Source organism: Limanda limanda, chromosome 5, assembly GCF_963576545.1.
Source record: "Limanda limanda chromosome 5, fLimLim1.1, whole genome shotgun sequence".
NCBI classification, from domain to species: Eukaryota; Metazoa; Chordata; class Actinopteri; order Pleuronectiformes; family Pleuronectidae; genus Limanda; species Limanda limanda.
This window is the reverse complement of record NC_083640.1, coordinates 12,304,591-12,332,214: the sequence shown is the minus strand read 5'-3', so window position 1 is coordinate 12,332,214 and position 27,624 is coordinate 12,304,591. Positions and strand designations below refer to the sequence as shown.

At 44.8% G+C, this 27,624-nt stretch overlaps 1 protein-coding gene across 1 annotated transcript in view; it reads right to left on the bottom strand.

The window, feature by feature from the left end:
• LOC133001785 (myocyte-specific enhancer factor 2C-like) overlaps positions 1-27,410 on the bottom strand; it is a 58,748-nt gene extending 31,338 nt beyond the window's left edge. The window contains exons 1-2 of the mRNA XM_061071476.1: positions 27,353-27,410; positions 6,436-6,677 (exon numbers count right to left, since the gene is read on the bottom strand). Of these exons, the coding sequence (XP_060927459.1) occupies positions 6,436-6,489 (54 nt within the window). The 5' untranslated portion in view covers positions 6,490-6,677; positions 27,353-27,410. The remainder of the gene's footprint in view (positions 1-6,435; positions 6,678-27,352) is intronic.
• Positions 27,411-27,624: the final 214 nt, after the last annotated feature.

The following is a 27,624-nucleotide window of genomic DNA, read 5'->3' as shown; positions in this document are numbered from 1 at the left end:
CATCAACGTCCGCACCGGTGATGTCACCAGCAGCCCTTCCTGTGCGAGCTCAAAGCAGCTGCCCGAGCCCACACGGAGATGTGTAAACTACTTTTCAGGTGCTACTGCTCTGCCCCTCGAGTGGGTAAAAAAACAGATGCTATGAATGATCTGCCAACATTTACAGAGATGTGACAGTGTCGGGCTATGACTGCTTTTCACATCACACACATGCAAATGTTTTTTTTCCATTACTGAAAAGCTGCTGATTCTTAATATGATAATATAATCATTTGTTTTGTAAGTAGCACATCAAATGGCAGATTATTTCTTAATAGAAATAAAGGTAGTGAACTAACAGAAAGTATGCTAAAATCTGTATTATTTATATTCTACTTTTAATTTTAAATTTGTGGGGAGAATGAACATGCAACAAAGATGCCCAGATTTGAAAGTTTTAAAATTTTCTAAAAAGTCACCATTTTACAACCTAACATCATAAAATAACACCACATATTACAATTACAATTTTAGGATTTGAAACAAAAGTTTTACAAGTTTTCATGTCATAAATATGTAAGTTAGAAAACGTTTTGATACTTTCGTCACAAAGTACTTTCTGAAGGAGACTAACATTCCTGTTCATCTACTGAGTTTACACAGGCTGTGATCTAGTACAACTCTCAATTACTTTAGCACATAATGAGCACTAGTGAACATACACTGTGACACACAGGCTTTATTTGTTCACCCCATCCACCTCCACAGCCCCATCCTGAGAGATTCACACACACACAGACACACACAACCACACACACAGACACCCCCCCCCTGTAAACTCCCAAACCATGTCGCCACAACATCCCCTTTTCAGAGCCATGAACTCATTCTAATTCTTTCTCTCTTTCTTACTTTCTATTTTTCTGTCTTTCTTTTCTATCTCTCGCTCTTCAATCATACAAATAATTTATAAAAATTAAATGATACACTCTTCACAATTGACCAATCACGTCTCCTCCTGGCAACCAAAAGAGGAGAAAAACTTCCCTGTGATGAACAGAGGGATGAGAAGAAAGGACTGATAGCGGCTGCTTCACTGCCACATGGGTGAGAGGGGAGAGAGAATGACGGGAGGGGTGGGGGGGGGGGGGCGGACGCACAGGAAGCACATTTGTATGCATTTCCTCTCATAACAGGAAGAGGCCAGTGGCTTCCCCTTCACAATGGCTTCGCTTCTCCTTCCCACCTCCTGCCTGCTTCCCTGGGGGAGGAGGAGGTGGAGGAAGAGGAGGAGTGGAGAGACAGGCACCAACAAAACTGCTGGTTAGCAAACCAAACATGGACGGACGCACACAAGTGTGCGCACACACACACGCATATGGAGATGTCAGTCAGCCATGGAGCGGCACGATTTGTCTTGAGACAAACACTTATCCCATTGTCAGGGGCCAGGCAGGAAGACACGGGCTTACGCAAAAGGAATAAGAGGAGCCCGAGACCTGGGCCTGACCTCTGCCTCACAGCCAAAGAAGCTGTTAAGAGGGGTATTACGACAAAAGAGGCTTTGTCCTACCTCTAATATATGCTCCTCTCTCTCTCCTCAAAACCCCACTTATCATTCTTCTTCTGCACGTCGTCATTATACAGTAGGGAGAGGAGACTCCTTCATTCAGCGTCTAAATCAGAAGGGTCCACTTTGAGTGGCTAAAATCGAATCTGTGTAACTGATGGAGCCGCGTCTTAATTATGCCAATTTTAGTTCGACTCTAGGTGCGCGTCTTAAAATACATGCTAGTTTAGATTGTTCTCCGTAGCAGAGGTAGTAATTACATTTCAGTACAGCGCTGAAATGGCTGGCTACGCTTCTTCTGTATATGTTCCTGGTTATGCTGAAAAACCGCAACTGGAAAAGGATATGCCAACTGAAAAAAAAGGAAAGTGGATGTTATACTGCAAGGCCCAAGTTAGTGGCAGGAACGACAAAAATAACTTTGCCATCATGCATGGGAGGTGCATAAGCTTTTTGTCGTGGCACTGTCGCAAATATAAATATATATAAAAAGAAAAGAATAGAACAAGGAACTCTAAGGAGCTGACTGGCCTACAATTTTTTGTAGATGTCCCCACCTATTTAATTGAAAGCGTTTTTTTAAAGAAAAGAAAAGAAAAATAAGAAATCCTTAAAAGGAACTGATTTGTTTTAAGAGTTTTATGTAGATTGTGTGTCCCCACATATTTAATTGTTTCAGTGATTTCAGTTGCAGAAGAACCATTATTCACTAAGTAAAGTCTTCTTTTATTGCAGTAAAACAAGTGGACAATAGAGAAAAATATATATATTACCTGTAGATTTTGAGGGAGTCCACCATGGTAATTTAACAAAAGCAAATAACTAAATAGCTGTCTTTTAACTTTATGAGCAGCTAAAAAACTGCTGATTCTTAATTTTTTGGAGATTTTTTTTGTTTCTGAAAATGTCACATAATTTTACCATTTAAAAGTACTTAAAACTTGTCCTACTTACTCTTATTGTTTTAATTTAAAGGGCCTACATAATGAGCAAAGGGAGGTGAGAGAGCAAAATGAGCCACATGAAGAAGATGTGAATGTGAGACAAAACAGGAAATAAGTCGAGGAGGCAAAAGAGAATAGAAAGAAAAATACAGCAAAAGGAAGGTGAGAGCTCAGTGAGCCCTTTTTCAGTTGAGGTCTCACACTCGGTTTGGTATAAGAGGAGATGGTAGAAGGTGGGAAACAGGGAATTAGAGGAAGGGTGCAGGAGTGAGGAGCTACCCTGTGGGCCTCATTATTTTCCTGCTGTTAATTTCACTCACACATTTTCTCACCCCAGTGCTGTTGATTGGAGAGAAAAATGATTTGTCGTAGAAACAAAAACACCCCTTTATTTCAGCTGCGGTTGAAATGAAGTGAGGCGTACGTACGGAGGATAACATAAAATAATGTGTCACAATTTTTTAGCTCCCAGCCAAGTATGTGTTCGAGTTGTTTGTTGTGGAATTTCGGAAATCCTGTTGTTTTACTTCCTGTCACTGATGACCTGATCAACATTTGACCTTTGGCCCCCCGGCTCCCCTCCCCCTTTGAATCTCGCATGTCCCACACATACGCACAGACGAGTCATTCTAAATTAAGTCCACTGAATGAACTGGCTGCAGAAGTAACACCAATTAGAGCCAATTTCAGCAAATTAGTCGATCCCAGAGACCGACCCCAGAGAGATGGATGTGTTTAACATGTGTTTACAAGCAGGCACGTGTATGTGCTGCATTAACAGGACACTAAATGCATCTAAGTGTTTGTCTATGAGTATAATCTGCGATTGCTCAGAACTATGAATCTATGCCCGAGTCCATATACTCACAAACCTGCGCGTGCATGTCGTACAGTACAGTAGGTGTGTGTGTCACCTACCTGTATGTGTGTGTTCTCTGTGTGTGTGTTGGGTCAAGAGAGTCTGCTGTCTGTGTGCAGCCCGTGAGTTTATGGCACAGGGGGCCCTTTCATGTGCCCAAAGGCTGGGAGAGGGTCTGAGTGGTCGGGGGGCTCGGAGCCAGGGCTCGCACACTGCTGCCCAGTGTCCAGAGGTCCGGGCAGCCAGTCAACACCAGGGAGGCCTGGTCCTTCTGCCCCTGCTCTGGGGAAGTGTTTCAGGGCCTGCGGGGTGGCAGCCCAAAGTGGCCGCCCAGAGAGAGCCAGGCCCCTTGCCCGCTGTGATGCTGCTGCAGGGGGGGGGGGGCAAGGGTGGACACGCAGCGCTGCCCCGGAGGTGGCAAGGCGGCGCTGACAGACACGGAGAACGGTGCCACGCTTCAATCTGTGTGTGTGTGTGTGTGTGGACTCAGGGTTAATGTTACAATGCGGTTATATCCTTATTTTAATATTTGATACACAGCGTCTATTATATTGAACTATATCACTATGTTTATGTTAATCTGTTGATTTAATAAAAAAGACCCTAGAGGAGTTTTCAGAAGATGGCAAAACTTTTTAGACGTAAAGTTATGTGAAGAATTCGAGGTTGAAAGAGACACTATGCAAACTCCTCTGGTGTTTATTTGGCTTGTGCTCGTGGACATTTCCTCAAAAAGGAAGTGAAAATATGCAAAAAGTCAAAGCTTCCGTTTTCTTTTTTTTAAGAAGAAGAAATTTCAGGTTTGCTCTTTCTGTCTGTGTTTCTGTCTTGTGATGTCCGCCTCTGTAAACATGATGTCATGGAGGCTGAAGGTTGAATGACACTTAATTCCATATGCTCCATGACGAGCACGTGGTGATCTCCGCATGACTTGTTGACATCATATCCGAAGGAATAATTATTACATGGAGCCAACAACCAAATAAGTAATCTATCATTTAAGAGATCAAAACAACAAAATCCAGTGATATATTGATTTTCCTTTCCCTGAACCTTCTCCTCTCTCTCTCTTCTCCTCCTCCTCTGCCTGTAAGTAAAGCCCGGATATCTCAGGCATCGATTCCCTTCAGGTGTCCTTCCTGTCTCCCTCTTTCCCTCCTTATCCTCAGAAGCCGGAGTGCTCGGTGCAACTGGCGAGCCCGGTCGACGGTGGGATGAGAGAGGAGGGCTGAGATAACAGTAAGGAGGATGTGTGGGTGCTGCTGCAACACGATAGCTTTAGTCCTCCTCTAAAACTCTGTGACCTCCTCCTTGTTCCCTGTCTGACTGCGTGGCTCACCTTCAATAACAAATACATGTTTTTGATTATGAGCACAAAGGCACATATAGTCAAACAACCGCTCCGATTTGTCTATCTCTTTATGTTAGAGACCGAAAGATTAGTCGGTTTGTTGATATCACTGGCCGATTCTTATCAGCCATAATTTTGCATATTAACTTCAAAGTATTACCTTTGAGAGCAATGGAAACTTTATATATAATTAAGTTAAAAGTTTATCAACCTTTAATTTGTTCACCATAGATGGTGATGTAGTTGTCAGCAATACTTGCGAATGGAAAAATAAGCCGAGGGTCTATATCAGTATCTCTGTTTATGTTTGCAGAAATGACAACGCTTATTTCACAGAATAAACTACATATAGAAGATGTGCATTCATTGTGTTTTCTTATTTTCATAATTACTTATAATAAAGTTTATGGTCAAACTTTAAAATATCAGGCCTGGATTACATTTCTGTCCTGTATCCAGGGTGAACACACTATGTATCAGTGAAAATCATTCATCATTACTGAAAGTAGCTTCTTTATTTCAGGTAAAGTCTCTCTCTCAACCTCTTGTCAGGATTCTCTTGTTACCTCATCACATTCATTGAGCTCTGTCATGACGACGGTCAATTACTCTTCCCGCATGACTCAATCAATTCCTCGAGCCTCTTTATGTCACTTTTCTTCCGCCACAAATGAATGCTTTTGACGGAGCGCATGGTGAGAAACTGTTGCGGACCCTTAATTGTGGATAAAGACGAGACAGAGGTAATGAAGCGGGCCTTGTGTCCGAAGACGGTGCGTGTGTTTGACCTGTGATCCAGGGGGTCACATTAACAGCGTATGGATCCAATTGGGCTGCCAGGAAGCTGACAGAGTGTCAGTGGTCAGTTGTGCCACAGGAAGTGATCGATTGTGGGCCTCGAGGGCAGTGTGGAGAACTCTGTCTCTATCTATTTCCTGCCACAGACGCTGGTGTCTGCTTGAATCACGCCGTCCGCTATTTATTACGTCTCCCTCTCAAGTAATGCCAGCTGTTGTTTAAAAAAGAGTCCTGCAAGAGTCCCATTATTGATAAGTAGCTGTTTAAGCAGGGAGTTTTTGTTTGAATTATGACATTTCTGATTTAATATGTTACTTAAGTGCAACATAGAGGAGATCTACTGCACAGAAATACTGTCTCATTGTTTGTCTCGCAGGCAACCCTTAATCTCCACCCTGCCCGACGTGCGTCACTTCGGATAATCCATCTCTGTTGGGCTGTTTGTTTACAAGTTTTCTCACCCTGCTACTCCTCTGCTACCACCCGGTAATATTCCACTGTCAGTGAGCTAAACTGGGTGGCATGGTGTGAGAGGTTGGGTGCCTCAGTATATTGTTGTTTTTATGTTCAGTGCACCAACGACACCAAGTCAATTTCCTATATGTGCAAACATACCTGGCAAATAAAAGAATTCTGATTCTGATTAATTTGGAGACTTACAAATGTTCTCATGGAAATCTACACATCCTGGTGTCCTCACACTGGTGTTTTTAGATGGAGGAGAAACAACCCTGCTATTATAACCCAATAGATCTTCTCCACCCCAAAGCAATAACTGTGTTATCCCAACACATGCCTCTGTCCCCCAGTTCACATATTGCCCAGACTCCCAGAAGACCCTTATTGTTGAGGGCTGTGTGGGGTGCAGGGTGTTTCTCCTTCCTCCCTTCTCCACCTCCACACTCATCCATCCTCCCATCCCCCAGGGACTCACCTGTCTGTTGCGTTCATCCATAATCCGCGTGATCTGAATCTTTTTCCTCCCCATCGTCCCCGTCTCTTTTCTCTCTCCTCTTTCTCGAAAAACTTTATGCTTTCTTCTCTTTCTTCCTCTTTCTCTCTCGTCGTCTTCTTCTTCTCCTTCCCTTTCTTCACTCTTCCTTTATCTCGTCGTTTTTTTTTCTCTTCCCTGCTTTCTATTTGTTCCAATCAACTCAAAGATTCCAGCATCTGTACCTGCAAGAAAGGAAAAAGAGGGGGTGGGGGGGGGAGGAGAGGAGAGGGTGAGCATTAAATGAAATGAAATATGGCAAAATACTGAGAGAAAAAATAATAAAAGTGGCATCATGGCAGCCACAAGGGAGGTTGAAGAAAGACAAAGAATCTGTCAACAATGTTGTGAGAACCGCTGTGTTTTTCACTGTCGATATCATGCAAATCAGTTTCTGCATTTTTTTTTCTTCCCAGGCACCGACTATGAGAGGAGACAGCGCTGTCAGGATCTCGCCTCGTTCACAGAGACTTTGACAGTGTTTTGGAAGTGCCGCTAACTTAAACGCTCTAATCACCAACACCGTTACATTACCTCCAGACTGAGAGATACATTTTGTTTCCTCCCACGGAACTGCACTGTATTGACAGTGGAACTGCCAGAAACATCTTTTTCTTGCAGCTCATCTCCAAAATTGCAGGCGTGAGTGGCGAGATAGGATACAGATGTAAAACCGAGCTCAGTGTTGCCATGTTCTGACAAAACAAAAGCCAAAATAAAAACGAGGAGAATGGGGGGGGAAAAGTGCCAAGAGTCATCGTTGGAGAGTTGATAGTAAAAAAAAAAAAGAAAAGACATTTCACAGACAGAAATCAAACAAAATTCCAACATGAAGTTATTCCAGCTGGAGATCGTGCACGTCAGTGAGTGTGTGTCTGAGGAGCAAATGCACTTGTGTTTGTGTGTGTGTACTTGTGCTGCATGAGCTGCTGCTGCTAAGCTGGACTACATGTGCGAAGAGGCGAGGTGCGCTCCAAAAAGTTAGCGTGAGTGAGTGACTGTGTGTCCGTGTGTGTGTGCACGTGTGCAAGTGTGTGTTCTTGTTCGCGAGCTTGGCTAAGCCCGAGCTCCAGTGCATCTCTCCAGAGTGCTAAAGTAGGCCAACCCAATCTATCTCTGGGAGGAGCAGAAGAACTGTTGTTGTGTTTTCTTTTGACAGTAGAGGTGATAACGTCCCTCGTTATGCAAATGAGCATCCCATTATTTAAGCTCAGTGCAATGCAGGGGAGCTGTCAGCGCCGTCACATAAAAAAAAAATCTTCCATCTACCCTGCCTTTTTTTTTCCTCTCTCTCTCTCTCTCTCTCTCTACTTTCCCCTTCTTCTCTCTTCTCTCCTTTCTGAACCAGATTTCCGGCACCTGGCAGCATGAGCATCAGACGCTGATGTGGAAGACGACACCGCTTCACCAAAAGACATGTCAGTCCCAGTCTCTCTCTCTATCACTCCCTCTCTTCTCTCATAAACCCTTGCTCTCTTCCTTGCTCTCTCAGATTCTCTCCCTTGCACGCTCCCGCACAAGCACGCTCACACACACACACACACACATTGTAATGCACCTCCTTTACCCTTCTTTTATTTTTTCCCTCCCTAACCTGAATCCATGTATTTATTGAGTAACATGCATGAGAAAGCACAAGAAAGCTCTAAACCCCTGAGGTGAGTGCAGCACATTGCTATGCACTTGACCTCTTTGTGCTGGAGTGTAGGACATTGATAATGAAATAGCGTAATAGGAACATCCAGGCGTACTAGTAATAGTGACAGACAAAAGGCCTGTAGCAGTAAGTAGAATGATCATGTGTCCATTCAGAGTCCATGTGCAAAAACGCACAGATACATGAATTTATTTCAGATTTAATATGAAATAACAAAACTTTTAATATAATTTACGAATCTCTGCCCAAGATTTTCCATGTGCAGAGTAAAACAAAACAAGACAATAAGATTTAAACAATAATGAAATGAGCAACAAAAAGCTTCCTGAGTTGATGTTTGGGACACGCCCACTTATCGAAGGAATGAGATACAAACACAAACACATCACTTGACAGTTTGGACAAACAGCCGATCTGCGCCATCACAATAATAACACGATCTGAAATAACTCGGCGGCAGCTCTTAAGAGGCTACCCAAAACATTTTAGCATCACTGTGAGCAAACACAGCCGACCGATAAGACAGGAAGACAAAACGCTGGCCCCTGGAGAAAAAAAAACAAAGACGGATGTTGTCAGACAAACTCGGATTACAAACCAACACTGAGGCACTTGGCACAAGACAGCCAGACAAGGATATCAATCAAGCTGGCGTACCTCAATCACAGGCTGACAGCATCCTCCCCTCCCAGTCTTTGTGCACAACAACACTACCCCGGCCCAGGCACCGCTCCAAACAAGGAGGCGTTCCCGCCGCCATCCCTGCCTCCTGGCCTCCACCTCCTCCTCGTTCCGCCCACAGCTCGCCGAGCAGAACTGAACCTCTCAATGTCAACACCCGCTGGGGCAACACCTTAGGCCTTACGTAACATTAATGCTAAGACTAAGCCCGTGTCCTGAACATTTAATCCCCGCACTTGGCTCCCAGCGCCAGCCAACGCTCCCCGAGGTGAGGCTCTGCTGCTGCCGCTCGCCGCTTAGCCTCGTGCCTCCCCACTTCTGCGCCCCCCCGCCCCCCCCACCCCTTCCACCCGCCACATTTCCTCTCGCTCTTGCCTCCTCCTACACGAACGACGAAAGTTCCCTTCCCGTCGTCCCAACCACCCCTTCTCCCGCCACCCTCCCCCACTCTTCTTCACACCCGCCCCCGTCCCATATGTGTGCCAGGCAGCATCCTGGTTAAACACTGCCCACCTCCTCATCGGGCTCCCTTCCCTCGCCTTCCCGTGCGGTGAAGGGAGCATCAGTTGACAGATTACCACCGAATCACTCCATCCAATTTAGCCTCATAACGACACGGAGTGAAATCAAGCCGCGCTAAGTAAACACGGTCAAGTGTCGGAGGGCAGGGATCCTGAGCAGGAATTTGTCGCAGACATGCCTGACCTTGAGAGGGCAAAGAGGTGAGAAAGCAACGAGAGGAAAAATGAAGACGCACAGCGCGAGACAGGAGAACCAACTAACAAGCTTTTAGACATTAAGCCAATTTACTAATCCCTAAGTAAGGCGTAGGGGAAGAGGGAATGAGCTGCGAAAGATGAAGAACACACTTCAGAGTGTATTTGTCTTCTCTGAGGAGTCGGACTAATGGCAATGTCTGCATTCACACTAGTGCTGGTAACTGGATGGAGACCGGGGGGGGGGGGCAGGCGACATCTAAGGTCAGAGAGCACGCTGGCAACGAGTGGGCCGAAGCTCCTCGGTTGCTCCTCTGCTTGTTTCATACCCTGGGTCCCAACTCTCTGCTGCTTTGAGTTGGAGAGGTGACAATGAAAGAAGGAGATGGTGAGCGGATGGGAGGAAAACAGAGAAATAGAAGAGGAGAGAGAGGGGGAAACGGAGTGAAGCACCGAGAGAAATCTTTTTGAACAGGCACCAGGCCTCTCCAGGGGGAGGGGAAGAGCTGTACTCACGACCCTCCCATCTGTTAAGCAGACGGACAGAGAGAGAGAGAGAGAGAGAGAGAGAGAGAGAGGGAGAGAGAGAGAGGGGGGGGACGAAGGTTGGGGGAGGATGGAGAGGGAGCAGCGATTCACCACATAGATCTAATGAGCATTCTCTCTCTCTCTCTCTCTCTCTCTCTCTCTCTGTGTCTCAGAAGTGGAGCTGAGAGGACGAGCAGAACATATACACTCGGTGCACCACACGGCTTGATTCTAGGTCGCCTCTCTCCCAAGTGTTTAGTCACTAAAAACTAATATACAGCACAAGGTGCTTTTTCACATTCTAATAGACAGTCTGTAGGGTGCTTGTTAATGTGGCTTTGTTATTGAGGACAGACGCTGGAGATGACTCCCTCGAATCATGAGGGCGGGGGGGGCGGGGGGGGACAAAAAGAGGAACTTTACCTTGACTCATGCTCGGGCCGTGCAATTTGTCACATTGAAAGACGGCTGCGGTAGTTATTGTTTGTGAGCTGCGGAGAAGGGGACGTGACAGCAAATGAGAAGAAACGTGGGGCTGCGCGAGTTCGCCTTCCGAGAAGAAAAGTTGAGCCCAGTTCGACTTCGCCCTTCAGAGAACTGCAAAGGGGAAAGACGTTAAAAACGAAACTGGCACTCCTGTAAATGGGACGTGTGCAGAATTCTGCTGATGCTGACATTCTCAAATCCTAATTCTACATGTTGTAGCAAATTGGGGAAGGTGATTTATCATGACAGGATTGGCGATGTTTTTCCAAGAAACCCCACCTCGGCAGCACAGCCTCGGCTCAGGGTACATCTGCAACACATTTGGTACTAGCATGTGTCCTGGAAGAAAAAAAAAATATATATATATATAAATAATACCAGTATCCCCTATCCTCCTAGGAAATGTGGTTGTGAGGATTTGAAATAACATATTACACTGCAGTAAGTAAACCTTTTAGTAGGTGTATGGTACATTAAATAAACGCTCTCTCTTTTTAAATAAACTCCCATTTCCTTGAAGAGGTAGATGGAAAAAAAGGAAGAAGCTTTAATATAGTTTTCTAAATACTATCTGAATGTCAGTACACACTGACAGTGCTCCATTTTCATTCCAGCATTCCTGTCATGTCGATTTCCTTTCCTCGAGAACATATTTCTTTTCAGATGTGTCGATTTTTTGGAGGTTTCTTCTTTGCGACTGAAGCCACGCGCACATACGTGTGTGTCTTTGCCGGCGCATCCGTGTGTGTGTTTGTGCTTTTTTTTTTTTTGTTGATTCGAAAATAGTGGCACACGACACTTTATCTCTTGTGAGGATGAATGGAGAAATATATGAGAGGTGGGGAGGGATCATAGAGAAGGAGCGAGTCGATGGCCAGGCGGGATGGAAACAGAAAAATGTGTATCAGGTCTCATTGTGCCTCTAATGTCATTACAGGCAGTGACTCCTCTATGTGGCACGCCGCACTCCCCATCTGTCAGAGCGAGATAGGCAGGGTGACGAATGGCTATCACTGCTACTTCCCTCAACCCCCACCACCCCCTCCACTCTAATGTCTCTATCTTTTTTTTTTTTTTTGGACTGCTGGGGGAGAAGAGTGACCTAAACCTGGGCGGTAGCCCACGCGTAGGTGGGCCTCTATGCTGCTGAATCTCAGCAGATATTAGGGCTAATTTAACATGTTAGCAGCTAAAGAGATTAGCAAAATGTACATCTGGGGATTAGAGTGATAGCGGTGGATCATCCTATAATGTGTTCATTCCTTCTTCTTTATTTATTTTTCCTTTCCCAGTGAGCATTCTGGCTAAACTCGAATGTGAGATGCGCGTGTGTCCTCAAGTATGGTGTGTGTGCTGCCGGATATGTCTTCACCTGTCTCTCTCTATTAGCTCATGGTTTAGTTGGATCATTAGCGAGACAGAGACGGTTTCACATGTATTCTATTTTCAATCTTCACGTAGCTTAGAAGTGAGTCACCTGTCTATTGATGAGGAGGAAAGTGAGCCAGTAGCCCGTGGCTGGCACAAGTTTTACAAGTGTGATTGACATTATGGAATAAAGTATATTGTTATAAGTAGCAGCTCTAGTTCCGCAGCATGAGTTCTCAATTCATCACCGAGCCCCGTTCAACCAATTCCTCAACTTAAAGCTTCATACTTCAACTTTAAACCTAATTGATTTTAAAACTAATGACAGTCTGCCCGCGCTGTTTCCCCCTCTTATCCTTCAATCCAACAGCTCTGCCCCGGGGTCTAGGAGGACAGAGAGACAGGAAGGACACACACACACACACACACACACACACACAGCGGAAGGACGTGACATCAGCAGGCAAAGACAATCAAAGGTGCTGAAGGTGCTTCCTTCACCAAATCACTCACATATGAACAGAGCACACAGTGGGATTTAAAACCAAATCACCAAAATCCCCAGTGTCAGATAAAGTCCAAATGAACAGAAACAAAATGATTTCTGAATATGAAATTAGATAACACCTTCACTTGAATTCCCTTATATATTTATTCTTTTGCTTTGTATGTTTTAAAACTTGCAAAATCCTTTTTTACGACGCAACAGATTTACTGGGAAAACACTGGAAATTGGGTTGAAACTACGTTTTTTTTAATCTATTCTATTGCTTTATCAGTATCCGTTAATAACAATGAAGCTATGAGAGTGTGAAGCCCTGCCCTTCGTTTGGGCAGCTGCTTCTCTCACTCAGCACCAGTGAACATGGGCCTTGGGCCACCGGAGCCACAATGGAGATAGGTAGCCATCCGTCAGAGCCAGTATGGAGGCAGGTGAGAGCTATCTTTCCATAACCCATCGCTGACTTCCCCAAGGACAAAATGACTTGACACAATGCGTCAACCCTTCTGTTTGAAAGGAGGCCAAGGGCTGTAAAGCTGCAGCTGCTGGGCCAAAGGCAGATGAGCAAGAGGGCACACGTGAAAGCGAGGTGAAGCCAGACGGACGGGGATGGAAAGGAGGAGGAGCCTTCGTGGTTCCCTGCCGATCATCAGCAGCTTTGTTTTTTCTTTTGCGGCGATGGCTTATAGAGCCATGAGCGATAAACAAATAAAATTAGCGGACCACAATGACAAACTTGCCACACACATGTCCGTGTGCCAAACTGGCGGAAAGAGTGGTATCAGAAAAAAAAAAAAAGGAGAAGAAAAGAAAAAGCAGAAGCAAAGGCTAGCCACAATTTGGAGAGGCCCCGGAAAAGGCTGGAATGAATCACCATTTACTGCATTCAGTCTTTCCATGGCATGAGCATAGGGAGGGGCAATGAGCATTCAAGGATGAAGTAGAGATAGAAAAGATGATAGAGAGAGAGAAAAAAGAATGGACTTTATAGAGGTGACACATTACAAGGTGGACGTTTGGCCAAAGGGGACAAAACGAGAGGTACTGATGAGGTTTAGATTATAGAGGTGGTCCAGATTGTCAAACACGTCTAACAATTCAAGCACAAAACTTAAGTTTCCCTTTATTAAAAGAGTCACATTTTCTTTCACTTCTTCCTCCCTCTCTCTTTCCAGTCGTAAAGTCATTTAAAATGTTCTGCCGCGGGTCAAGTTTTCCAGCCACTGTAAACCACTGTCCCACAGCACACGTTGCCCCGTGGACACAAGTATGTGACTGACCGATGGCACGTTCGCAAAACTTCATCTACGGTGCGCAGGTAAGTTTCCCTCTGCTAATGTTTTTTTTTTTTTCATGATCGCGAAGCAAGAGGCACAAGTAATGAACAATGAACCCATGTTGTGGAATAGCACTATACGAACCCTTCAATGAGCATCCCCAGCCCCCACAGGAACCGCCGGGAGTCATGTCACTAAGAACACAAAGCGCTGACATATTCACCCAATTATGTTCCCTGCCGAGTATGACAATGTCTCAGGATGTTAGCAATGTTCTCCAGTGGGGGGGAAAGGGCAGAGAGTGTGTGCGATGTGCGTGCGCGCGCGTGTGTGTGTGTGTTCGTGTCAGAGGTTTGAAGCCGAGGCTAAGGGCTAATTTGCAGCCTGGGCCACGCTTTGCTTGTGTTCAAGCACACAGCAAACTTCCCCAGTAGTCCCATGCATGCCCCGGCTCCCTCCCTCCCTCCCTCCCTCCCTCCCTCCCTCACCGCCCCCCCACCCCCACGCTGTATCAACACCAGACATCATGGTTAAGACGATCTGCTGATGATTTCATCACACCCACCCCCCAGCCCCCCCCACCCTTTACTCTTTCTCTTTGCCACAGCATTCTAATCACCCTAATTAAAAGCTTTGTTCATTTAGAAATCTCTGATGACAATTTGTTTCACTCTACCCTACAGCAGTGGTGGCTGTGAGGAGAGGAGAATTAAATTTGATCTTCTGACAGCAATTATTAAATGCTCCCTCCTGGCCTCAATTAAGGCCTGCAGGCGGATGCTAACGTCGCTAACCCTCGCGCAACCCGCGAGGTTCCGGTGTGCACTTGCTTTTTCTTCACCACCCTCATTTTGTCATCCTTAAACAGGAATGTGGTGTTGTGGGTGCAGGTGTATCTGTGCGTGTCAGTCACTTTTGTAGCTATGGAAATGCATGCTTGCCTCTCATCTGTTTTGCATTTGCTGTCGGGAAGAGGTAAATAAAATGATTTCCTTTTTTTGGGTGGGTTTGCCTTAACCAAGTCAGCATGTGGGGAGTGGAAACTCAACGGGGAAGTTGTGGAATTTACAACTTTTTCTTTTTCTCGCTTCATCAGCAAGTTTCCACAATGATACTATTAAATGAAGTTATTGTTTTCTAAGTTTAGACTTATGCTCATTCTTGATTTGCTCATCTCCACTTCTCACTTCTCAAGACCATTCACTGTAATGAGAATCCAAACATATATACATGAAAAAAACGATAAATACTGTTCATATTAAAACATAAAGAGATAAACAGTTTTAATTATGATGTACGACTCGCACATGGAATCAGTTTCGACTGCGTATACGTAGTAAAAGGATGGAATTAACTCATCAAAAGAAGGCAAATAGTACAAACTGTAAACAGTTAGCACAACGCCGCCTCTCCGTGTTGTTGTGACACTCCAACAAGCATTACATGTCACGGTTGTATCCTTTCTGAGCTGCTGAAGTGAGAGCCACAGCTCCGCTTTGAGTCCGTGAACAGTGTGTGGGTAATTTGCGCAGAAGTAGAAGGTTGCACACTTCAACAAGGATGTCCTTCAAAGATTCGACCTTCTGTTTTTTCTTTTCTCTCATTTTTTTTTTTTTCTTCTCCAAATGGTCCCTGTGCTCGGCTAGGAAACCGAGTAACCTAGATCGTAGACTGAGGGGAGAGAGGGATTGTGACAGAGAAGAAGAAGAGAGACGGGGGTTGAGAAAGAGAGAGAGAGAGGCTGAGCTACAGAAGCAGAATGATAGATTGAAGGTAGATAGAGACTTTGACACCTCAACGTTTAGAAACAAAAAAGAAAGCAAAAAAACTCAGTTAGAATGATGTCATGTTCAGTTGTCTTTTTTTTGGGTTACCACAAGCTGATTGTGGTGATTATTGGTGAGCATCGTTTCCCTGTTGACGCTGAGCATCATTAAACAGAGATTGTTCCACTGTTAATGTTTGTTTAAGCAAAGGCAATATAACATTTCCAGGCACTGTTTCCTCACCACAGACACACATACAGACACACACACACACACACACACACACACACACACAAACACTCACAATGAGAACTTGAGACCCAAGTTTCAAATTTACGTTGTTCTGCATATATAATTTAAAGTCAAAGTTTGATTACTTAAACAATAGATCAGGCAAATAAATAGATCAAAATGTTTTTCAATCCCCGTCATGACAAATATACAAAACAAAGTTATAAATATATATAATCGCATATATATATATATATCAAATAATAAATATAAATATTTTCCAGCACATAGCCTGAACTCTCCTCCTTTCACAGTGCCTTTGATTTCCCAGAGGATTGCCGGTGGTGAGATGTATGAGGCGAAAGGTTGCGCGGAGTGTTGAAGGCGTGTGGCGGCGTACGGTACCTACAGATCAGCCTCTGTTTAGGGGAGTGGCCCCACCAAGGCCAGATCTGGGCCAGACTCAGTCCAAGCCTCTCATTAGTCATCGGCTGGGTGCCGCTTTCCCTTTTGGAGTGGTTGTGGGGGAACCGGTGAGGGTCTGGCAGTTCCACTGTACTCCACTCCCAGCACCATCACAACCCCGACCTCATCAAAGCGAGCGCTCGTAATTTGTCACAGAAAGCAGCCAATTAACATATGTTAAGGGAGGAGGGAGGACGAGAAAGAGGGAGGAGAGGAGGGGAGGGCGAGTGAAAAAAGATAGGGTATGATTAAAGAGTCTGCACAGCTGCACAAAATCAAGATGGCAAAGAGAGGTTTGAAAGAGACCTCAGACCAAGTAATCTGATAAAGCTTACTGTTACTTAACCCCATAAGCGGGAGCGAGAGGGAGAAGGGGAGAGGGGAGAATGAAATAATAGAGACCAACAAATATTAAATTACTGCTGTGAAGCTACAAGCTTTGGCAGAGAGCCGCTGCTCTGGATACGTGGCTACAGTGAAGGCCACTGTATCACATGGAGATGACCCTCTTGCCAAAGCACTACTGCCGTTCGACCACGCTCTATTCTTAGCTCGGCGCTCGCCCTCGTGCCTGACGTAGTTCACAGTTACGCTCAAATCTGCCAGGAACTTTCTGCTTTCACAAAAAAATGTGAGCGCCTGGTGCACCGCAGCAATTATGTTCCCTTTCTCATGAAACAGAATGTGTCAGTTCGTTCTTCATTTATTTTTTTTCTGTCACAAAGTCTCCGACAAGTTGCTTACATTCCAACTTGTTTGTTTGCTTTCAAATTCTTGTTCCTCATGGTTGTTTTTTTTATTTTATTTTTTTTTCCAACATGCAGTGTGCGGTTTATTTATGCATGTGTGCACACCTGTGTGTGACTGTGTGTCTGCGCGCATGTCTGTTGTTGTCGATGTTGTTGTAGGAACATCGTGTGAAGTGAGTTGTGTGATATCCTGCCTTGTTGTTGGATACGGTGGCAGGCTGAATGCATTAGCAGTGCACGCCGCTGCCATCCTGTGTTCTGTCGTCTCTCAGCCACCTCTGCCTTGTCTCTCTCTCTCCGGCGACTGATCACACGGGGCTGACAAGCGAGTTGGGGTCTGCGTCTGCGGCGCCAGCCGTCGCTACGTGAGCTCTGACTCGTTCAGCGAGCAAACATGAGAGAGGCGGGGAGGAAGCTTAAACAAATTTAAGTGATTTTTTCGAATCGTATGTCAAGTCGCGGGGAAATCCCTGCGACGAACAGGCTACAAACTTCAACAACAGTGTTATGTTCCGATTCAGTCATTTGAAAAAACATGGTCCTTATTGTGATTTTAATTATTATTATTAATTTTAGTGGGAGCAGAAGTATCGGAAGTTACTTTGATGAAGCCTGCCCTTTACTACTATGTATATATATATAAATCATGACTGTTTCCTTTTTTCCCTCCTCTTCCTCTCTCGTGCACTCTTATCTCTACCATCAGGCATCAATCGTTATTTATTTATTTTCCCTATTTAGGGAAGTAAAGGGCCAGAGTGGAGGAGTGAAGGAGTGGGGGGGGATGGAGGGATGGAGGGGTGGAGGGACGGCGGACAGAGTGCTGCGCGTATGACTCTCGCCGCTCAGTCGACTTCTTTCCTCCCCTCTTTCCTCCTCTGCGTTGCGAGAGCTGGTGGTTCAGCGAAGGACCTGGCCGCCTTGAGTCCCCCCTACCCCCCCCCCCCCCACATCTACCCCCACCCAACCGCCACCCCTCCGCTCAAATCCCTCCGCTGCGAAGCACAGCTGCACCGTTCACATAACCTCGCCTGCCCCCTTCGTACTAGCCCACCACCGCCGCCCCACCCCACCCCAGCTAATGATAGCAGAGCACGTCCCCTTCACAAGGCAACAGCTTTTTCCACTTCATGTACATACACACAAACTTGGCACACACACACACACACACACACGAGAGCATTAGACACACACACACACACACACACACACACACACACACACACACACTAAGTAGTGGGCACATCATATCCCCTTTCCTTCTCCTTGGTTCCTTCCCTTCATTTTTTCTCACATCATTCAATTTCTTCCCCTTCTCTTCACCCTGAGAAAAAATCCCCAAGTCTTGTGACCCAAGGAAGGCCTGAGAACATTATACACACACACACACACACACACACACACACACACACACACACACACACACACACACACACACACACACACACACACACATTACCCTGCACAGTAGAAGTGACCTGCATCACAGCTGTGTGTGGGAATTCGTACGGGGGGGTAGTGCTAGCGGGAGGGTTTGGCTGAATACATGTATTTGCACATATACCTGCGCACGTCAATGTTCACACTGCATCTGGTGCCTGTGCGTCGCTGCGTACAGCTCCATGTGTTATACATTTAGTCCATGTGATATATCTGTTGCGTGTGATGTGTGTCTACGTTAGCAGAGGAGGAAGGGAGACAAGGGGGGGGGGCTCTCTGGGCTTCTGCTGCGCCTACTGTGAATAAACAACTCATTACACGTGTACTTAACCAAGGTGAGCTGGCGAGCAGTGGAAGCTAATCCCCGTTATCGTTCCCACCGTTTCTCTTCCGATTAGGCTGCAGGAGGAAGAGGAGCCCGGGAAAGGTGAGGCTGCTCAGTGCGTGGAGGAGGAGGAAGAGTGGAGGAGGCGAGAGGGAGCGAGAAGAAAGAAAAAGCATGTGAGTTAACTTCCCACAAGTGCCTTTCTTGCTTATATGATCCTTTCTCACTCGATCTTGCTCGCTCCTCTCCTCTAGCCTCTTGCCTCCTCTCCTTCCTCCTCCCCTGTGGATTTCGCGCTGCTCTTCCTTGTTTTTTTCGACCATCTCTCAGAACTGGGTCATCGACAGACTGCGCGAACATGGGAGGGAGGAGAGAGAGAGAGAGAAAAAAAAAAGAAGCATGTTCTTTCTATGAGAACAATCCAAGGCTTCTTTAACAAGTAGTCCGCTTATCAAATTAAGCTGTCAAAAGCACAATATTAACAGGCAGCACAGTTTCCTCCGCAGAGAGAGAGGGAAAAAGCACAAAGCAAGGAAAAAAAAATAATGATTTCTCTTTCGGTGTGTGTATACACAGTCCACCAAGGGCACCACAGCTTCTTAAAGATTTCTCTCCTTCTCACTCTCTTTATGTCCCACTTTTAACATGATTATCGGGCCTCTATTATGAGTGGCCAAAATGGAAAGGGCCACTCATTTAGTGGGGGAACAATAAAGGAACAGGAAGCAGCAAGGATGATGCTCATGTTTGAACCAATTACAGGCTTTACATGCAGTGTTTTCCCACCAACGATTGGACACTTGTGCATCGCAGGGCCAAATGTAAAGTCAAGCAAACAATTAGCTGATTAAATAAAGGATTACGCTGCCAGAAAAAGTACAAATGATTATCTGCCCACATAAGTGAGACATTCAAAATGAGTTTGACCCAAACAATCAAAACGTTTTCATAAATGAATGAATGCAGACTGCCTATAATAAGTAAGCTCCACTCTCGTGTGTCATTATCAGTAAATCAATAAACTTCTTTTTTTTTTTAATTCAGCGTTCCGTCATTTAAAAAAAACTCATTTCATTTCAAAAACATGTGAAGCCAGATCCTCTAGTGGGGAAGCGCGAGCAGAGTGTGAGGGAAGCAGTGCACGGAGAGAAAGTTAACGCTAACTGCTGTTCACAAGGCATATGTCTGAGACGCAGAAATTAAATTAACGAGACACCTCCGCACACGGAAGGCAGAGAGGATGAGAAAAAAACACCCTGTGACCTTATGCTCGTAGACGAAGTATCAAAAAAACACACCTCTCAATTTGAAGACACTCTATTGTGTTGCCATCTCGACACTCCTCTTCAAGCATTAGAGTCAGCTCAGTATTCATAAGAAGGAATTAACTTGTTATATTTTCTTATTTAATCCGTGCTTGACTAAATCTGACAGTGTAGCAGATAAGGCCGTTCGCGATGAACTGTGAGCCCCTCTTGTGTTTTTTACTCCAGAGACTGATTTTCTCACACCCTCGATCTCAGTCCCATCCTGTTTGCCCCGGCCCCTGAGGGGATGGGGGGGTGGGGGGGGGGCATACAGCAAACGGAAAGGGCGGACGGTGGCTGGATGTGACGTGGCGGCGCTGCGACTCGACAGGTATCCCCCCCCGCACTCCCTCGGCTATTTATAAAACCGCGAGTCCAGCAAGGCGGCCAAAAATAAGACGGAGGCCATTTTTTCCCCAAAATAATTAAAAGCGGCTCCTTTGACACTTTCATGCCCAGACACAAACACCGGGATAAGAAATAACTAACGTCACCAAGCAACAATTATTACCAAATATTAACAAAGTAGAAAAAACTCCTCACTAGACAATAGACCCGTCGCTGTGCTCGCAGTGCGCCTGCTCCAATGTGCACATCCTCACACACACACACACACACAGCAGACAAAAGTCAATATCAAGGCTGGGCTATTTCTGTAGAGAGCACTGTTTAGGAAGTGTGGGCCGGGTGCCAGTATTCTCCTCAGTATCGTCTGGGCGTCATTGCACTGCTGCTGTTATACAAACTCACCTCTTTCCTCTCTCACCCGCTCCTCACCCTTTCTCCCAAACCCCTTGTTCCATTGTCAGTGCTCTCTGTGTGTGTGTGTGTGTCTGTGTGTGTTTCTTTTATACACACACACACATACAAGGTTATTTGGTTTTCCACTGGGTCGAACCGCAGTGCCAGGTGAAAGCATCTATTGGCAGGAGGAAGAGAGTGGCTGGTGTGAGATCACAAGGCCCCACTCTGCCCAGCAAACCTTGAAGTGAAGCGCCGGGGCTGGAGTTTCAAACAAAGTGCCCCCCTCATTCATTATACATGCGCCTGCACTGAAAATCTCCTTCCGCAACACCATCTCTTCTCCTTCTCTCCATCTTCCTCCCTCTCTCCTCACATTGTCCCTCTCCTTTTTTTTTTTTTTTTTTCAGACAGAGCATCCATAAAGTATGAATAAAATTAATGACATCACGAGCTGCACTTTGGAAGAGCCACTGTAGGAAAAAGGCCATACATCATGGGGCAGAAGGAGCTGGGCCGGGGAAAAAAAAGAGTTCAAAAATTTCTGCGAGAAAGAAAAAAAGGTGTGTGTGTGTCTGTGTGCTTCACCCCTCTCCAGCCTCAGAGCACCCTTCATATTGCTGTACATTATTACGTGTTATTACGTTTGATTTCAGATACTCTTCAGCCGAAAAGTTTGAACACAATTCATTTTTGTCTCTCTTTTTTTTTATTTCTTCATGTAGCTGCAGCACAATTTTTTTTTCCCTACATTTTACTTTGTCATGCTTTTATTTTTTTCTTCTGGTCAGCTGAGTAATGTAAAGTGTTCAAAACAGTCCTGTTGCTGCACAGCATTTTACAGAGGCCGGCCCTTTGGTGTGGGAATGGCACAGATGACAGTGGAAAAGGAACACTGGTGTGGACTTTGGCAGGAGGACGCTTGGTCGAGCTGCGTGCTCGGTGGAGGAGGGGTGGGTGGGGGGGGGAGCACTGAGCGTGGATTCTTATACAGCTTTTTCTCAGCTTTAGACGGTGTTAACAGCGTTTTTAACAGCACGGTCCCCACAGAGTTGAAGAAGTGAACCTTCTTGATGTTGCAGACTTTGGTGAAAAACAAGCATCATCGTTAAGTCTGTAATAAACGTCCTTGGAGCAGCAAAAAAATACACAAATACAATAACAGCACTGCCAATTGTTTGGAATTAACTGCAAGAATCTTCCTGACTGGGTGATTGTTCACTCCCTATTCCTCTTAATCACGTATGAGCATAAGATCTACTGAAAAAAGAAATACCCGGTGGCAATGTGAGGCTCAGCAGCAGCAGCGTGGACGGAGAGCAGCAGCGGCGGCAGATCGAGCGAGCCGGGCTTTCAGATGGATGTGAGCTTGTGTGAGGCCGAGGCACAGAGCTGCCTCTGTGCGTCTCACCGGACGATGTTGCAGAATGACTCGGCTATGTTGCAGCCGTGACAAAGATAAATTACAGCCACTGGGAAACATTTTTTTTTTTCTCACTCTCACCGTTTCTCCACCCTCCTCCTCCTCCTTTTTTTTTCACATTGGGTGTAGTCCAAATGTATGCCACACCAAAGGGAGATGGAAGGGGGGGGGGTAGGGTTTCTGAAAATATATTAGGGGGTGAGAAGTTGCCCCTCGCCGTCCACAGGTCAGGTACTGTGTTTTATCATGGAACGTGCCTGGTGCCGCCACATTTCTGCACACGGACACAGCAAACACCTCTCCCTCAAACTAACCCCAGAAAACTCACTAAAAAAAGGATTCTCAGTTAATTTTGGACTTACCGCACAATATGTTTGCAGCAGTTATAGATCAACACTGTATGTGCTGTTACTATATCTGGATTCTGTTACACTGAATACAAATCTCACAGGGACGCAACTTGAGTAAAAGTCTGGTATTAAAGTTGATAAACTAATCTTTAAGCGTTTTAACTCTCATTTTACTTTTCTTTAACATTAAACATCACGTCTGGATGCTGATGCTGAGGCAATCTTTTCTCTCTTCTAGTCTAAATGTTTCTCTTTGTCTTATCATCCTGAATGCTCCGCTCCCTGCACTCCTCCAGCCTCACTGCCTCCCTGGACTCTCTCGCTGTCCAAATACTTCAGGGAGCAGGCCTCCAGTATGGCGAGGTGTTCTGGGTGTCTCTTTAGGTGGGCTCGGGCAGCTGACACCATGATGGTGTGGTCAGCACTGCTGAGCGCGGACCACCCAGCAGGCAGCTGCCGCCATATAATGACCAACAGGCCAGGCAGGAAGCAGGAAGCAGGAAGAAGAAGGCAGGACATCCTGTTCATCTTGATCAATGTGTTAAACGTGACATCACAAACGCATCTCTCGTTAATGAAAAATACCTGATCTGAGGCCAAAAAAAGGAAAAGAGAAATGCAGTTGCTCTGCTTTTATCTCACCTCAGCTCAAATACATTTATATCTACGTTTTTACTCTGTGTGTGTGTGTGTGTGTTTTGTTTTCCCTCTGTCTCTCTGTGCATCTATTTTCTCAGTTTGCCTTTTCAGCCCTCACATTGACACCGTTTTCCAGACTGCTCCATCATCGCAGACATCAAATCCTCCCCTCTTCAGTGAGAGAAGAAAGGAGAAAGAGAAACACACGCAGTTTCATTTGAATATACACCAGCAACACCCTCACAAAATTCAGACAAAAAAAAACAAAAGCACAAACATTGTGATGCGCAAACAGACGGAGACAAGGCACAAACTTGAAAACACACACACACACACACACACACAGACACACACAAACACACCTCCCAGACACACAGCACATACTGACAGACAAACACACAAAGAAACAGCAAACACAAAGCACAGCACAGCCAGAAGTCTACTTTATGCAGAAATATTCTAAAATGTGTTTTACAATACAATTAAACATCAAAGCCTGATATATTCCTCTGTGATCTTTAACACCCCAGTGAACAAACCCCCCCCCCCCCCATCCACTTACAGTGTACAGAGAAAGTTGCGGAGCGTCACTGCTAATTACTAGATAGAGACAGAAGAAGTCTTTGCCTCATTATGCAGAAACCCGGGACATATTCAAATATATGCACTCCATCCACCATAAACCATTCAAGGACTGTGTTATTTACTTTGGATTATTATTATTATTTTATTTTTTTTTAAGTTTAATGAGTAATTGCAGCACTTATGAAGCGACACAGACAGTGCTCCTAAGGCAAAGAAACATTTGGGTAAACATTTCTAACACGCACAACAGTTAGGACAATGAAAGGGAGATCTGTTGGAAATGAGTAAATAAACACACTGCGAGGTTGAGCCCGATGCTTTTCATTGACGCTATAAAAATGTGTCGAAAAACAAAAAAAGGAGACTTTTCCTCCAATGCAGCAAGAGCGAACACCTGCCTGGTGCAATAAACGCAAATACAACAAGCCCTTGAGTTATTATAAAACTTAAGTGTTTTCATCTGCTTATAAACAGGCGAGTAAAAAAAAAGTTTTTCTAACAAATGACTTAACAATTCCACATTATTTGTCAGATGCATTTACTCAGAAGAGAGCTTATCTTTGCTTTTTCACAAATGTATATAAAATAATAAGAACCAACATTAACTATATTATTTAGAGGGAATCCAGGAGGTGTCTCCTGACAGTTTATAGGCTTCTTATATCGGAGGTAAATACGATTCCCTACAATTGACTCTTATATTACCTCCCTCTTTGACCCAAAGGGCATGAAGTCCAATTACACTTTCTTCAATATCTACCTCCAGATCTTGCCAACCTGCAATCCGCAAATGAGTGTTTTACTGAGCAAACTCTGCAAACCCCTTTCAAAATATTTGAAACCATTAGCGAAAGAAAAAAAGTACTGAATTATTTGCTTAAATGTAAATGCTTCGGATGTTTCCATTAAGAGAAAAAAAAATGTTTTCATAGATCTGGCTTTCCATGAGGACGGGATCTTGAAACGTGCCTTCTGTACAGTTTGAAATGTCTGTGCAATGAGGCAGGACAGAGGTATACTTTACACCTTCTGTTTTTTTAAAGATGCAAGCTTAATGGCACACGTCTTTACAGCACCCCAAGCCTAACTCACTCTTTCTGGTCAGGCACGTCTTGGCCTGCCAGGGCAACCAAGTATTCACACATTTATATTCATGATTAAAGACATTAGCAACTCTTTATTCAGCCGATATCAAAACACATGGATACTGCTGAGCATGGCACACAGCGTGTCCCTCTCCTTCACTTAACTAAAGCTTCACTGAGCCCCTGGTGTACAGCAAAGTGCCCTGACAATCGGCTCAATGCCCTGGCCAATCACAGGGACACGTGACCTTCTAATCCCTCTCTGTGAGAAGGGTAAGAGTGTGTTGTCACTGTTGGTTTTGTGAATCAGCACCCAAAATCCCAAATGATTTGTCAAGAGGAAGAGGTCTTAAGAGAAAAAGAGAAATAAAGGCAGCGCAGACCAGAGTGTGGGTGTCGCAGTGTGTGTGTGTGTGTGTGTGTGTGTGTGTGTGTGTGTGTGAGAAACTGTGTGCGTACAAAGAAAGACAGGGGGAGAAAGGGACACGCCATGCTTTTGTCTTTATGCATGTGTGTGTGTGTGTTTGCGTGCAAATGCGCGTGTGTGCATGTGAGTGTGTGCGTGTTTGCACAGGGTCTCTGAGATTACACAGCTTGGCTGACAGAGTCCTCTGTGTGTAATCGTGGGTCCACATGCGAGCGCTCACCTTCCTCTGAGCGGATTAACCTAACGCTAAATCCCAAGAGAGCAACAGGCCAGACAGGCCACACAGAACAACTTCATTGACGATGGGTAGGAGAGGGAAGGCCATGTGTAAAATCCTTTAATAGACTAATATGCTTTTACATTTTTTTTTATGAGTAAACAACTCATATAAAAACAGCGTAATGGATTATAAAAAAGTGTTGGAACAATGCTCAGGACACTACAGCCTCTTAAAATGTGAAAAATGCCTCTTAAATATTGCCTGTGCTTTATAAAGGCTGTATTTCTTTTTTTAAAGAAAACTATAAAATGCAATCAAGCAGTAAATGACTTAATGTATGCAGTACGCTTTTCACAGAGTCACAAATTAGGTCGATATGCTGCAGTAGACAGCAACACTTTATCACTTAAAAATGTACTTTTCCAGAGTGCCTTCAAAATGTCTCACTAATAAACCATATTTCAAATTTAATAGCTTTTAGTTCTCTTAGATCTAAATTGTTCTTTTAGATCTCAATAAAAAAGATTTGGATATAAGAGTTTCAAGTTTAAAAACTGCAGCTATTTCAACATTAAAATGGACAGAATTTATTTAAGTGATAAAATTAATGTTTACAAATTCACAATAAAATGATAGAGATTTACTTCGAGGCTCATATTTAATGAGCATGAGTTGCATTGCACACAGCCTAGTCAGTGCCACAATTGGTCCAAATTAAAATTAAGTGTGGCGTAGTAATTTTACATTTTATCACCATCCTTAGTGCGTCTGCACATTTCATCACAGGGCCTCACATCAACTCCTCAGTTCAAAACAAATAAATCTCCTTTTTTATTTCTGAAGCTGCAACCTGTGAAAGTTGTCACAGGTTAATTATGATGTCGTTATTAATCCTCTCACTGCAACAGGTTCATTTGAGACTAAAGTCCCAGAGTAAAAGCTTCCTCCTCAGTGTCGTGGAATTAGGTCTAAACAATCTCAGACCCAAAGTCACTGAGAAAGAAGTATAATTCAGCCTGAACACGCCAAACACTGATTTACAGTCCGGTTCCCACCGAGTCTCTGTAGGAATAAGCGTTCAAATACTGTGCTCTTTTATACTCTTGTATGGAAATTAATAATATTAACACCACACTCTGTTTTCTAATATATTTATGAAAGTTACCTTTATGCATGATTCAATTTAAATCAATGCAGGGCAATTGTGATCAGTGCACTTCAGTATAGTGCGTTCAAACTAATGGGAAATAATTACAGTTGCTTATGAACCCACAAGATAAAGCTATTACAGTGAGTTTGTTGACGCTGTTGCTTTAACACAGCAAATTATTTTAAATGTTAAAACTTCGTAACAATTTGTTTTCATTGCCTTTATCTGAGTTTTTTTGAAGTTTCTTGTCAAATCATTTGGTTGAAAAAAATAAAATACAAAGCTACACAGTTTAAAATTTCCCTTTTAAACTACTGGTGGAACTTTTCACCACAGCCCTGGAGAGGAGAACATGCTTTCTCATGTGATGTGAAGGAGGGCAGCAGCCTGTCCAGGGGCTGAGCGCCTGCATGTGGACATGAGACCCAGCAGCTCTCTCTCTCCAAACCTGAACAACCCGAGGCAGACCTCCACTCTCCTAATTGACCATAAACAGATATTTGGTGTCAGCCTGTAATTACACCCCCAGCTCACTGTTGTCACCGGGACGAGTCGATCAGGGTCACAACAAATCGATGGACACAGTTACTTTACTTTGTTGAGGAGGCAAGCGCGCATCGAAAAAATAGACCCCCGCTCCCCTCCATACATAAGTTTCATCCTCTGGCAGATTAAAAACATAAACCCGGTGCGGTCTGCGATGCGTACCCGGGGATGAAGCGGCTGCGTGCGCGGTACTTACTTTGTCTGTGCGTGTGAAGTCGTGTCCGGGTCTGAAGTGAGAAGAGGTGCAAGCACACGCCGGTCCGGGTCCGAGTGACAGGGTGGGGGGGGTGGCGAGGGGGGGGTGGGGGGTTCGCCGCCGCCGCTGCTGAGGGTGAGGATGGACTTCAGCCCAAGACGCACTTAAAATCCAGGAGCTCGCAACTTAGCGGAGGGACGCGTCGCCGGTGAGTGGGAGAAAAGAAAAGTAACCTACAGTGCGTGGAGGGAGTCTCTCTATAATGTCAGAGG